This window comes from Borostomias antarcticus (genome assembly GCF_949987555.1).
Source record: "Borostomias antarcticus genome assembly, chromosome: 18".
Lineage (NCBI taxonomy): Eukaryota > Metazoa > Chordata > Actinopteri > Stomiiformes > Stomiidae > Borostomias > Borostomias antarcticus.
In genome coordinates, this window is record NC_140251.1 from 14784996 (window position 1) to 14799805 (window position 14810).

A 14810-nucleotide genomic window follows, 5' to 3' on the forward strand; every position below is an offset into this window, starting at 1 on the left:
CTCCTTTATGTACACCCGTCAAACTCAACCCCTTTCAAACCCAGTCATTTGATTTATTTTAAATACATGTTTTATGTGCAGTACATACCCCCTTCTACCCATACAGTAGACACCTGAGGGTTGTAACAAACATACATTTGGTAGCTTCTGTCCCCAATGAGGAACTAAAGACTTCTAACTCTTGTGTTCTTTTTGGAATAGGGTTCCTAAGCAGAAGCAGGAAGAGCCTTCCCATGGGACCTTACAGTATTTAGGAAAAGAAAAAAAGTATGCTAGTCAACGGCGATAAACATATAGTTTCTCGATCCCATACAGTATGAATTGTGCCATGACCATTACTCATATTATGTTTGTCAATTTAAAACAACATTTTGAAAGTCAAGAAAGTCGCAGTTTGTCGTAAAATTGTAAAGCAGTTATTCCAGAATTAGTTTAAACTGATTAAAAGAGGTGAAACTCACTATTAGTCTGGCCATGTTGAGAGCTGCAGGAATGCGAAAGGAGAGTTAGTCAGTTCTGTAAGAGCTGGCATGTGGAATCGGCATTTTGGTGAGTGTTGTTAAACAAGTGTAATGTCAGTTAGCTAATATTAGCTGATAGCCGATTAGCTGATTAGCTGATATTAATTTGCGAGCTAACCGATTTTGATGGTCATGGCACAATTCAAACGGGATCAAGAAATGATTCTGTCCGTTCACTACCGTTCATATTTCTTCTGATTTAAGGTCCCATGGGGGTTTTCTAGTCCTGCTTCCTCTTAGGCACTCTACAGTCAATCCATATCTCATATTTTAAGTACTAAAGGCACAGTGGGGCTTCATCATGCCCCCGTTACTGTAAGCATTTTTTCAGTAAGAGCTGTTAGCAAAGGAAATGACCTTCAGTTTTGAGCACTTTGCAGAAAGATGAATGGAATGGGAGAAAGGGAGGGGAATACTGAGGACTGGAAGCACGGAGACAGTGACCGACTGGGTTTGACTGAGGGAGGAGACAGTGACTGACTGGGTTTGACTGAGGGAGGAGCCAGTGACTGACTGGGTTTGACTGAGGGAGGAGCCAGTGACTGACTGGGTTTGACTGAGGGAGGAGACAGTGACTGACTGGGTTTGACTGAGGGAGGAGCCAGTGACCGACTGGGTTTGACTGAGGGAGGAGCCAGTGACTGACTGGGTTTGACTGAGGGAGGAGCCAGTGACTGACTGGGTTTGACTGAGGGAGGAGCCAGTGACTGACTGGGTTTGACTGAGGGAGGAGCCAGTGACTGACTGGGTTTGACTGAGGGAGGAGCCAGTGACCGACTGGGTTTGACTGAGGGAGGAGCCAGTGACTGACTGGGTTTGACTGTGGGAGGAGCCAGTGACTGACTGGGTTTGACTGAGGGAGGAGCCAGTGACTGACTGGGTTTGACTGAGGGAGGAGCCAGTGACCGACTGGGTTTGACTGAGGGAGGAGAGCAAGTAGGGGTAGACCTATAGGCCAGGGAGTGCTTCCGCAATGACAGTGGTCCAGCGAGAGATCTCTGTTAATGAAACATACCCATGTCCATACCCTGTCCCCTATGTCCATACCCTGTCTCCCATGTCCATACCCTGTCCCCCATGTCCATACCCTGTCCCCTATGTCCATACCCTGTCTCCCATGTCCATACCCTGTCCCCCATGTCCATACCCTGTCTCCCATGTCCATACCCTTTCCCTCATGTCCATACCCTGTCCCCTCTGTCCATACCCTGTCCCCACGTCCATACCATGTCCCCCATGTCCATACCCTGTCCCACAAGTTTGGTTCTTTACGAGCAGCTAGCCCTGCTCTATTCTTAAGTGTTCTCTTCTTCCAGGCCACGCCCTTGGCTGCTCTTCCCTTGGAAGTGCTTTCTAGCTTTGAAATGGGTTTGCTGCCGAGGAAAATGGCCTTGAGTCTCAGCTAAGATGATGATGGTGATGAGAGTGATGATGATGATGATGATGATGATGATGGTGATGAGAGTGATGATGATGATGATGATGATGATGGTGGTGAGGAGAGTGATGATGATGAGACAAAGTATAGGTTGTCAAGGTGAGTCTGCCCTTGAGTTCCTTCCTCTCAAGGTCTGGTCAACAGCCAGTAGTGATGTGAGTGTGTGTGTGTGTGTGTGTGTGTGTGTGAGAGAGAGAGAGAGAGAGAGAGAGAGAGAGAGAGAGAGAGAGAGAAATCATGTTTAGGATTGAGTATGTGGGAATATTAAAGTATGTGTGTGCATGCTTTTTGCAAGTGTGTGTGTGAGTGTGTACGTGCGTGCGTGCATGTGTGCGTGTGTGTGTGTGCGTGCATGTGTGTGTGTGTGTACGTGCGTGCGTGCGTGTGTGTGTGTGTGTGTGTGTGTGTGTGAGACTGAGGGCTTAAGAGATTAGACCTTCCCTTGGCCGTGGCGACGGGAAGACGGACCGTGGGCGGAGCCTGTCTCGACGGGGAGCCTTCTTCATCAACACCCCGCCATTTGCATGGCTCCCGCTCCTGTTCACTGAACCAGGCTAAGCTTCTCTCTCTGTCTGCTGAGGACAGCTCCTCCATCCGGCCCTGCTCATTTGTTAGACAGACAATGGAGCACAGGCTCTAGGACCTTTGGCGGCGTAGTCCGTCGCACGTTTGAGAGGATGGGGACCTGGGTCACTCAGTACAGTAGCTCCTTTCCTCACACACACCTCTGGCATGACACCGCTACCTCCAAGGTGAGGAGCAACAACCTACAAACGTTACTCACTTCTACCTGTAAAAGGGATGTAACATGAAGTTGTTTTTTGGTGTCCTTGAGGTCTTGTGTCATGTGGCCCTGGGTATAGGTATAGGTATAGGTATAGGTATATGTATAGGTATAGGTATAGGTATAGGTATAGGTATAGGTATAGGTATAGGTATAGGTACTGCATTTGTAATGCGCTCCCCATCCAGTTGTTACACTGGCCCGGAGCGCCAAATGTTTTTTTGCTTCCCTCTGGAATATGTAGGGGTGGGACGTCTGCCCACCTCCCTTGTTCTCTGTAAAGCGCATTCTGTTACCTCTGTGTATGAAATGCGCTATACAAATAAAGCTTTGATTGATTGATTGATTGATTGATTGATTGATTGATTGATTGATTGATTGATTGATTGATTGATGTGTGAATACGGTACTGCATGGTATTGTACTGTAGGTGGATTCAGGGATTCAGTACAGTAAAGTGCATCACTAAGGCAGATAAGCAGGACGCTTGTGGCTCCTTCTATGATGACATTAAACCATTCTCTTTGGTTGGACTTAATCTGTGGCCTCTAATGTTGGATTCATTCCTTTAATCCAGTAATGTGGTGAATAATAGGGTTAGGAACTTGGAAACTCAACATAGATTATCGTTTTTATTGTTTGTCCTATTTATCTATGTGCTAATTGTTTTAATTTGAGATTTGAGTTGCTATTCAGTGCTCTATTTCCCTCTCCGGAGAGTGACATTGACGCGAGGTGTTGGATCTGTCAGGCGATAATTACAGCTACTGGTGTTAGAGAGAGCCCGCTGTGATGCAAGTGGGGGGTTGGAGATGTGTAGGCACCAAAGCTTGTCATTGCTATCCCATAGAGACCACTTAGCTTGATATTCACAGGGCAGATGTGTCACTAAGTAATTGAACAAAGAGCCTGTCCTTTTTGAGTGCAGGCCTCATCCGACCTTTGCCTATAACTTAATGAATCATGTTAAGGATTGAAATGACACTCTTTTCCCCCCATACTTCAGTGCACATGGAGTGGAATGTGTAGCAGGTTGCTACATGTATGTGTGATGATTGGATTGAAAGGTCGTCACAGTGCAGTGCCTCACAGAGTTGTTAGTGATTACCTGAGTAGAAAAATGAACCTCGAAAACCCATTTTCTCCATGAGCGAGACTTCATAGACCTGGTTATAAAATTCAGTGTGTGGGACAGTGCCATCCAATGGCAGCATTAATACAAGAGAAAGGTCAGATAAATAAAGCACCCTAGCTCCTTTGTGGGGTGACAGTTAATGCCCCATAACCGATATGGATGGTAGACTGGTTTGAATCATAACCTCAGCCATCATGAGATCTTCGCCATGAAACAGCTCTATAAAAATAAAAAAAATAGCACATTTCATAATTTTGGTGCCATACTGTACATCCAGTTGGAATGGTCGCTGCCATTCTTTCGTCCGTGTAAATACTGTAGCTCTACTTTTTCTAGTGTAATACTGTAAGCTATGAAATTACAGAGACCATGAGACAACATGCATGCTACCAGTCATGACTTCAGTGTAGATTGTCCTCCTCCCTCAACGTATAGTATGCTTAAACACCATTCTAAGTGTGCACTGAGCTTATAGTGATGTGTATAGTGATTTATGTGTTGGCGTATAGCCCATACTCATGCATTGAGTGAATGGCGTTATTGATATTCAGGGTTAGGGTTAGGGTTGTGACCCTGATGCATTGTGATGACTGCAGGTCCTGGATAAATAGCTTACATCAGCGTGACAAGTGGCTGGTGAGAGTGACTTGGAAAGCAGGCCATGACTGGACCGTCTGGGACAAGCTTACAGGGCTGCTACTGTGGGACTTCACCTGGGCTCACGGAGGTGTGCACTGTGGAAGACTTTGTGCAAAGTCTGACCCTTTGTGTGTAAAACACGTATTGTTGTGAATGTGTCAATGAAATCAATAATCAGTGGTGTTCTCTTTGGTTCGCATTATAGTGCAACAACTAGCATTATTCTCTTCTCCTCTTTCCTCCTAAAGGCCCAAGGACAAAAGGCCCATGTCAAGTTAAAGCTTTTGAGACATGATTTATTCAACTGGAAGGTATGACTAAAGGCTTGTAGATTTAGATTTTTAAATTCCATGAACCAAGCTGTTATCAACTGTGAAAGTAAATAATCTCAGCTATATTTTTGTGCCTGTGGTGCCGAGAAGCTCTCTGGGAGCAGCAGGGGCTCAGGACAGAACATGTGGAGGATCTGACTCTATGTGCAGGTGTCAGCTGGCTGCTTCCTCTCCAGTCTAATAGACCTGGATGATGAATGTTTATCGTTCCTCTAATACAGTCTCTGTTGCTCCTCTGGGATTACCAGGGAATAGCAGCTCCAATCTTCTCATGTAAAGATAATGAACCCGGGGTGGAGTTGAAGTGTACATAAAATCCTCTTTCAAATCTGAGATGAAGTGTATGAATTGTGTTGCTTGGTTTTCTTTGGCCTTAGCTCCTTTCCATTGCAAAAATCAATTATTTGGGAATAAATTATTCATGATGAGGCTAGCTATGATATTTAACACTGCTATTGGCTAGTGGAATAACAATGATTCAGCATGAAACTACGTTTGGCGAATGCTATAGCAGTAAATCAAATCAAATCAAACGTTATTTGCATAGCACATTTCGGACATGAATGCAACACAATGCGTTTCACAGCAAAGTAAAATGGAATAAATAAGACAGTAAAAGGCTACAAGACATAAATAAATTATAGATAAATAGTAAGTGAGAACTGAGTGTAAAAGAGACTAACACACTAAGAGCATTTGAAAGCAAGACTAAAAATATGTTTTAAGAGAGATTTATTTTATTTTATTTATTTGTTAAATCTCCACATCTCCCCCCACTCACCCCCGCTTAAGCCCTCTGGTAGGCTATCCCAGAGACTTAAGCCCTCTTGTAGGCTATCCCAGAGACTTAAGCCCTCTTGTAGGCTATCCCAGAGACTTAAGCCCTCTTGTAGGCTATCCCAGAGACTTAAGCCCTCTTGTAGGCTATCCCAGAGACTTAAGCCCTCTTGTAGGCTATCCCAGAGACTTAAGCCCTCTGGTAGGTTATTCCAGAGACTTAAGCCCTCTTGTAGGCTATCCCAGAGACTTAAGCCCTCTCTTGTAGGCTATCCCAGAGACTTAAGCCCTCTTGTAGGCTATCCCAGAGACTTAAGCCCTCTGGTAGACTATCCCAGAGACTTAAGCCCTCTTGTAGGCTATCCCAGAGACTTAAGCCCTCTTGTAGGCTATTCCAGAGACTTAAGCCCTCTGGTAGGCTATTCCAGAGACTGTGGGCATGAAAGATAAACATTGCCTCCATATTTCTTAGTCCTGGGCTTTGGTACAGTACAGCTAGAAGGCCAGTGCCAGAGCAGAGGACGGCGAGACTCGACAGAACGCATTAATTGATTTAATCTTAAAGTCAATTCTGAGACTCACAGGCAGCCAGCCAGTGCAAAGTCTGGTCTTGGTCAATAATAAAACGATAAAAACAATAAAAAGATAAAAGTCAAATAGAAAAAGTCATAGAAATCAAATAAAATGCATTAAAAAAAATAAAACCCACACATAATCTGTCCCCAATTGGCTGTTTTCGCTAAATGACTGGAAAATAGACAACTACAGTATTTTTTCCAAGAGTTGGCTATTTTCCCCAACAGCGTGGCTATCAATACAGTAGATGGCCATTTTCCTGAAATGAGTTTAGCATAAGACAGTCTAACAGCTTAATTTTCTCCCCTCATTTCAATTCAGTCAATATTTCGTCTCCCTCCCTTCTTCCCTCTCTCTCTTTACCAGCAGCTTTGGGAGGATGACAACGTTTTCCTCTCCACAGTGACCACAACATCAGCAATGATACGGATCATCCTCCACTTTCTCCTCATGTTCTCTGTCTCATATTTTATCAACACAAGCCCAAATCCACCTTACATTCTCAATCTGAACAGAAATGTGGTCTGTGGTGGGGAGCCACACGTTATGGGACCCTCTTTTCGCTCTGACAGTAAACTATTTTCTTAGGACATTTCACACAGTTGACCGGTGGTCATTGTAAGTCCTCTGATTGAGACCAATCCAGTGTAAACCTCATCATGGCGTTTCTCCATCTGGATTAAGCTACTATACATCTGCTTTCAATGACTGGTGTGGTGGTGGTGGTGTGGTGGCTTTGAAGAAGAGGAGGATAGATCAAGACCTCCCTCCTCCATCTTGTTTGTGAGATCTACCGCCGCTCTTCCACCCCCCATGCATCCTTGTCTCTGACCCGTCTTATTAAGGCATGCCCCCATGAACACCCCCTCGTTATGATGCAGTTCAGACCAGACCAAGCCTAGAAGAGGAGGTGGGTGGGGGGCCTGCTCTCCTCAGCTCTCTCTCTCTGTCCGTCAATCATGGGGGAGGGGCTAAACCACGGCTCACATTACTGGTTACTGGAGTGAGGAGATTGAAACAGCCGAATCTGTAACCAATGTGTGATATTAAGAGTCCAGCGCAACATACCCTGATGAGAAAAAGGCCAGAACACCAGGCCACAGGCAATCATTTTGCCATGTCTGGTTCTGAGGTGTGATTGATGGTGTAGCAGGAATGGAATGGCCTTGTTTAAGGAATGGAATGGCCTTGTTTAAGGAATGGAAGGGCCTTGTTTGAGGCCTGCTAAGTGACCTTAGCTGGTGACCGAGTGTGATAAGTGAGTGAGGCATTCCGATTCAGATTCTTGTTTTGTTACATCCATTGTACAGGTACAGGCCAGGGGAGTCAAATTCATCGGCTGTCCCCTCACCCTGTGCATTCACACTGGCAGTGGCGGGGATCTGTATCCAACCTTGGGGGGGACATTTACATTGAAATTTTGCAAGAGTATTTTTTTGGGGGGACATCTTCCTACGCGGCTGTATGGTCATTTGAATGCCACTACCCCAATCTAAATATTGTGTGGGGGGGGACAATTTTAATGATCTCAAATATTGGGGGGGGGGGGGGGGGGGACAGGTCCCCCCTGACCCCCCCAGGATCCCCACCCCTGCACACGGGTAGAGCAGAATGAACCACTTCCTGCTACTGATGAAGTTGGAGGCCATTAGACAGGTTGCTCTAGAGTTCAACACTTCTTTTCCAACGTGCATCTTATGTGCGAAACACTGAGTGAGAAAACAGTTTGCTTGGTGAGGAAGTGGTTCGGCTTGATCAGCCCCACCACCAGAGAGATTATGCCCCAGTCCAAACAGGAAGGTGAGCTCGGCGTTCCAAATGTGGAGTGGATTTACAACGCTACAAGGTTGACCCACCTGACCGACATGGTGAACAGTGACAATAAAACTGTCAGAGAACTAACTATCTAGATCGTCCTTGTTTCTTGATATGAAGCGACGGAAAGTTCCCCTGGCAGGTGCGGTGAGGGCCTCAAGATGGACACACACTCTGCTCAAAAATGTTGCAGTTGATGATGACATACTGTAGTCACTTTTACAGTTAAAGACAGATTACAAGTCCTCCCAACCAGGCTCAATCTCTCTGCACCACGAATATAGTTCAGTTACTGAAACATTGTCACACATTCTGAATGGCTGCTATGTGTACAAAGGGTTGTACATCGCAAGGCATGATAGGATTGTTGACCTGTTAGTTAAGGGCATAATCCCATAAGTTCACTCTTCAGCCAAAACCTTTATACACTCCTGTGTTTTATCTTCCATGTTCAACCTGTGTAATAGTGAACACAATGTATTTTCAAATGTTATAGCTAGGGTTGCAAAGGGGTGGAAAATTTCTGGTAAATTTCTGGAAAGTGTCCGGAAATTTACCATGGGAAGTTAAAGGAGTAGTAAAGGAAAAATGCATGTTGAACCCTGTTTTAAGGTTACTTTTTTTTTCTTTTTTTTTTACATTACAGTCATTTAGCAGACGCTTATGCTTGCATGCAGACTTATGATCATATACAATGGTTCAGATCAAAACGTTGACAAAACTAGCACTTTTGAGAAAGTCTGATAATTGCTCTACTATGGTTTAGGTCATACAATGGATGTGGGTGGGCACCTTGAAAAATCATTAAAAAAAACATGTTAAACTCTCAATTTCAAAGACAAGAAACTCACCTAGGTGTTAGTTGGTGTTCTGACATATAATTCGCCATAAAGTAAGATTGTAGTTCATCTGGAAAGGCTTTTTTAAATATTTAGCATAGAACTATTTAGTCGCAGCACATACGTGTGTAAACTTCCGCAAACTAGGTAGCCTAGCAACTTAATAACAATAGCTACCGTAAGTAGTTCCGCTTCCTGAATCCCCTCTGCGGATTGATCTACACATCTACAACGGTCGCTTCAATACAAGTCAGTCCTTTGCAGCCAGCACACGGTTCTTTGCCGTGCTCTGCTGGGGAGGCAGCATCCAGGCAGGGGAGTCAAACACGCTGAACAAGCTGCTGAGGAGACAATGGAGTCTGTGGTGGAGAGGAGGATGAGGAGCAAACTGAAGTCTGTTCTGGACAACCCCTCCCATCCCCTCCATGGCGAGCTATGGCAGATGGGAGCACCTTCAGCCACAGGCTCCTCCCACCCACAGGCTCCTCCCACCCAGGTGTGATATGGAGCGGTTCAGACATTCCTTTGTGCCAGCAGCCATCAGACTGTATAACAGTGCCTGAGCTTTTGAGTGTTGTGGAGGTGAGCATGTATATTTGTGTATTACTAGATACATGTGTGTATGTATATTTGTGTATTACAGATACATGTGTGTATGTATATTTGTGTATTACTAGATATATCTATATGGCCTGTATGTATGTATGCATGTATGCGTTAGGGTTTGAGGCTGGTGGAGGTATAGGACCCAATAGCAGATGGCAGGCAAGCAGTGCAGGTTCAAAATATAGGTTTTAATATCCAAAAATAAACACCGGGAGGAAACTCACTAACATTAACAATGAACCGACAGAACAAAGGAAACAGGAGGGCATATATACTCTGGGAGAACAATCAAGGAACAACGTACAGGTGTGCAACAAGACATAACGAGACACAGGTGCAGACAATCACCCAGACAAGGACAGAGGGATACCAACAAGACACCAACACAAGGACAGAGGAACAAGGACACAAGGGAAGGGAACAGGGAACGAGGCTGGGACATGGAAATAGAGGGGGGAACTAGAGGGCCAGGAGAGGGACTGGAGTGACGTGAGACTAGTGAGGGGACAGGTGTCTAGAGCTGGGAGGACACAAACCAACATAGAAGACAAGACAACAGACAAGGAGGAAGAACAAAACCATGTGACAAAGTGATCAAAGTGTACAAAGGTCTCTGGGGGTAGTGCAGGGGCAGTCACTGGGAGGGGAGGTGCTCAGGGTCCAGGAGGGTCCAGGGGGCACAGGAGCTCAGGGTCAGGATTCCAGGCCGGGAACAGGCTGAGCAGGGCGAACCAGGGGGCACGGGCGAAGGTCTGGACCGGGAGCAGGGGGCGAGCAGAACAAACCAGGGGTCCGGAGCGGGGGCGAGGGTCTGGACTGGGAGCAGGGGGCGAGCAGAACGACCCAGGGGTCCGGGGCAGAGGCGAGGGTCTGGACCGGTGGACCAGCGATCCGGGGCAAACTAGGGGTCCGGGGCAGGGACGAGGTCCAGACTGGGAGCAGGGGGTGAGCCGTGGCGGACCCAACCCGAACCATAACAGTATGTATGTATGTATGTATGTATGTATGTATGTTTGTATGTATGTATGTATGTATGTATGTATGTATGTATGTATGTATGTATGTATGTATGTACAGGTATGTATGTATGAATGTACATCCTTGCTGTGATTTCTATCTATCTATCTATCTATCTATCTATCTATCTATCTATCTATCTATCTATCTATCTATCTATCTATCTATCTATCTATCTATCTATCTATCTATCTATCTATCTAATACCCTAAGTTTACTAATAAATAAATTGACCTTACTAATAAATTGTTCCAGTTGTACTTTAGAGTAAAAGACAGGAGTGAAAGTTTTGTCCTTAGCTTGTAGTGTGGATTTTTCATCATTGTTTGTTGGTGCCGATAGAATAATGAACAGATGACCGTGAGTAGCAGACTGTGATCGCCTGGTGCCCAAGAACAAAACCCTTCCAGATTAAAATGACTGTTTGCATAGTTTTCTTCGCAGACACAAAAGGCCTTTTGCAAAGCTCAACTGCTCCTTTGGGGAGGTGTTGCTAGGATACGGGTAGCGTGAAGATGAAATCCCCTCTGTCTCGTTCCTCCAGCTGCAAAGCCCACACATTATCTGTGTTTGCTTCTCTGCGTGCGTGTGTGTGTGCGTATGTGTGTTTGTGCATGCATGCGTGTGTGTGTGTGTGTGAGTGTGTGTGTGTGTGTGTGCGTGTGTGTACGTGCGTGGACCCGTACGACCATGACCAGCATTATTTACAGTATTGTCTCTTTCCTCATAATCCATTCACTGTAATGGGTGAGACTGTTGTCTGAAGATCGTCAATCCTCTCGGATCCCCCACCAACCAACATATGTATATATGTATATTACTAGATATATCTATATGGCCTGTATGTATATATCTATATGGCCTGTATGTATGTATGTATGTATGTATGTATGTATGTATGTATGTATGTATGTATGTATGTATGTATGTATGTATGTATGTATGTATGTATGGCTCTTCCAACAGAATCAATAAGATCAGTTATACAATTACAACAAAACCTTGGCAAACCTGTGACAGCCTGCCTGTTATCTTTAGGAATTAAACTCAATTTTAAATGAATTGTAGCTTGAAGCCAGTGTAATATAACATCCAAACAAGATGTTCCAATCTGGTCAAATGTATCAGTGAGCTATCAATCTGTGTTGACCCTATGTGTGTCTGTAGGGGCCTGGTCTGTGTGTGTCTGTGGTCTGTGTGTGTCTGTGGTCTGTGTGTGTCTGTGTGTGTCTGTGGTCCGTGTGTCTGTGGTCTGTGTGTGTCTGTGTGTGTCTGTGGTCTGTGTGTGTCTGTGTGTGTCTGTGGTCTGTGTGTTTCTGTGGGAGCCTGGTCTGTGTGTGTCTGTGTGTGTCTCTGGGGGCCTGGTCTCTCTGGGGGCCTGGTCTCTCTCTGGGGGCCTGGTCTCTCTGGGGGCCTGGTCTGTGTGTGTCTGTGGGGGCCTGGTCTCTCTGTGGGGGCCTGGTCTCTCTTGGGGCCTGGTCTCTCTGGGGGCCTGGTCTCTCTGGGGGCCTGGTCTCTCTCGGAGCCTGGTCTCTGTGGGGGCCTGGTCTCTCTGGGGGCCTGGTCTCTCTCGGAGCCTGGTCTCTGTGGGGGCCTGGTCTCTCTGGGGGCCTGGTCTCTCTGGGAGCCTGGTCTCTGTGGGGGCCTGGTCTCTCTGGGGGCCTGGTCTCTCTGGGAGCCTGGTCTCTGTGGGGGCCTGGTCTCTCTGGGGGCCTGGTCTCTGGGGGCCTGGTCTCTCTGGGGGCCTGGTCTCTCTGGGGACCTGGTCTCTGTGGGGGCCTGGTCTCTGTGGGGGCCTGGTCTCTCTGGGAGCCTGGTCTCTGTGGGGCCTGGTCTCTCTGGGGGCCTGGTCTCTCTGGGGGCCTGGTCTCTCTGGGGGCCTCTCTGGGAGCCTGGTCTCTCTGGGGGCCTGGTCTCTCTGGGGGCCTGGTCTCTGTGGGGGCCTGGTCTCTGTGGTAGCCTGGTCTCTCTGGGGGCCTCTCTGGGAGCCTGGTCTCTCTGGGGGCCTGGACACTGACTAGTGATGCGTTTCATTACCAGTCTGTCCCCGTGGCCCACGGCTCCCAAGGGAGAAACACCGGGAGCCATCGCCCACCCTTCTCCTCCTACTCTGCACAAGTGTGTTACAGAAACAGCTGTTGCTTGTCATATCCTGTTTCCCTGTATTCACTTGAGATGTGGTGCTTGGGTCTGGTCTGGTCTGGTCTGGGCTGGTGTTAGGGGGCAGTGAACGCTTAGCGACGGCTCACACAGCTAAACACACACAGATAGCTCTCAGGGTTGCTCAAGGCAACCATGGACCTGATCATTCGTGTCAGTCTGTTAGGGGGATGCTGGTCCACTGTTGACAGTTGACAGTTGCCACTGTCCCCAAAACTGTCAACACCTCAGGGAAGCAGCCCTGCGTGGGCTGGGGCACGGACGTGGAGGACCAGTCATGGATTATGGCATCAGTTGATTCAGTACAGTACAGTCAGTGTGGCCTCAGATTCAGATTCAGAGTTTATTCGTCACATACATAAGACAACGTAGTGAAATGTAACAGTCGGCTCCGTAGTACAGTAAGTATACACACACAACAAATCTGACACAACAACAGACAAAAGCAATAACAGACAGACAAATATACATCCATGATGTCAGAGGGTTATTTCAGTTAAAATAAATATAAAGTGCTGTTACTCGGAGAACAAAAAGTGCTTAGTCAGTGCCATTTAGGTACCGGGTGGCCTGGGGGAAGAAACTCTTCCTGCGTCTCTCCGTTTTAGCCATCAGTGAACGGTACCTCTTCCCTGAGCCGAGCAGAGAGCAGAGAGCCAAGCAGTGGACTGGTCTCTCTCCGTACTGGAGGCTATCATGTACTGTACAACATGTTTCTTACCTGTAATGTGTGCAGGAGGAGGTCCAACCTTAGCAATGTCTTTTCAGAACTCGTGTTCTTAGTTTAACCTGCAGAGGCCGTGCGGTGTTACTGAATTGCTCAAGCACTTACAGAGACTGTATAACACGGGGAGACACAGATCGACCTACTTGGGTTTCTAAACAGGCTGTTGTACTGATTTGCTTTGCCTGGTGTGAGAAAGCGAGCGGGCTGTGATCCTGTTCACTCATTTTCTCGGCTCCCTGATTTAGTTGTGACTGTTCTGACACTGATGAGTCATGGCAAACCATTCTGGTGCATTAAGCCGGTCATTAGAGGAAATATCACCGCTTTGAACTTTAACAACGCCACCAAAATAGTTACGACTAAAGCATGAAAATTAAAGCTTTATATATTTTTCTTCTAAATGTATTATGGTTTTCAAGTGCCCTTAGCAACTTCGCTGAATTAATCGTTTTGGACTTAAATGATCTTATGGTGCAATGAAATTAATTTATACTTACAGTAATCTCTCCTGCTCTCCTTCTCTCTCTCTCTCTCCAACAGGAAACCCAGGCTGTCCTGCTGATGTTCTACCAGTTAGGGTTCTAAGCACCACTCCGGGAGGTTCCAGTTCTAGACTGAGCACCATGCAGTACCTCACCGGGCTCCTTCTAGGCCTGGTCCTGGTGATCCCCTCTACCGGTGAGTACCGGTACTAGCACACCAGCCTGGACACATACTGTACGTGAGTACCGGTACTAGCACACCAGCCTGGACACATACTGTACGTGAGTACCGGTACTAGCACACCAGCCTGGACACATACTGTACGTGAGTACCGGTACTAGCACACCAGCCTGGACACATACTGTACGTGAGTACCGGTACTAGCACACCAGCCTGGACACATACTGTACGTGAGTACCAGAACTAGCACACCAGCCTGGACACATACGTGAGTACCGGTACTAGCACACCAGCCTGGACACATACGTGCACTGTCCTTCTAACCCGGAGGGGGCCTAGTGTAGTGTGTAGTGTTCACTCTTGCGTGTTCAAAGTTTTCTCACCTTTTTGAGCATCATGCTCTAAACGAACCTCCCCTGATTAGGTACAGTATGATTGATTAGGTTTGATTAGTTCTGTTTAGTATTGAGGATGGGTTTAGGTTTGTTCTCCTGTATCAGCCTGTTTATTTAAAGATCTATCACTGAATTCTGCAGTAGAGGCTGGAAAGTGTTCTCCTTAGACCAGCGGGTCGTATCTGACTGATCCATCTAAAGCCCAGCATCCAGCCAACCAACCAGCAGAAATAGGTCATCCTCATACCCAGGGGAAATTGGAATGACATCTTTGGGCAGCAACCAACAAGGAGTCGGATGATTCATGTGCCATTGTTGCATAAATGACAGAAACGACACAGGTCAGAAGGTCAGCCGAGGCCGGGCCATTGTCCAGTGGCGTCATT

The 14810-nt window shown here is 46.6% G+C and overlaps 1 protein-coding gene across 1 annotated transcript in view; it reads left to right on the forward strand.

Moving 5' to 3' along the window:
* The window catches only part of cntn1a (contactin 1a), an 89286-nt gene that overhangs the window by 33202 nt on the left and 41274 nt on the right, over positions 1-14810 (forward strand). The window contains exon 2 of the mRNA XM_084452996.1: positions 13907-14044. Within this exon, the coding sequence (XP_084309122.1) occupies positions 13990-14044 (55 nt within the window). The 5' untranslated portion in view covers positions 13907-13989. The remainder of the gene's footprint in view (positions 1-13906; positions 14045-14810) is intronic.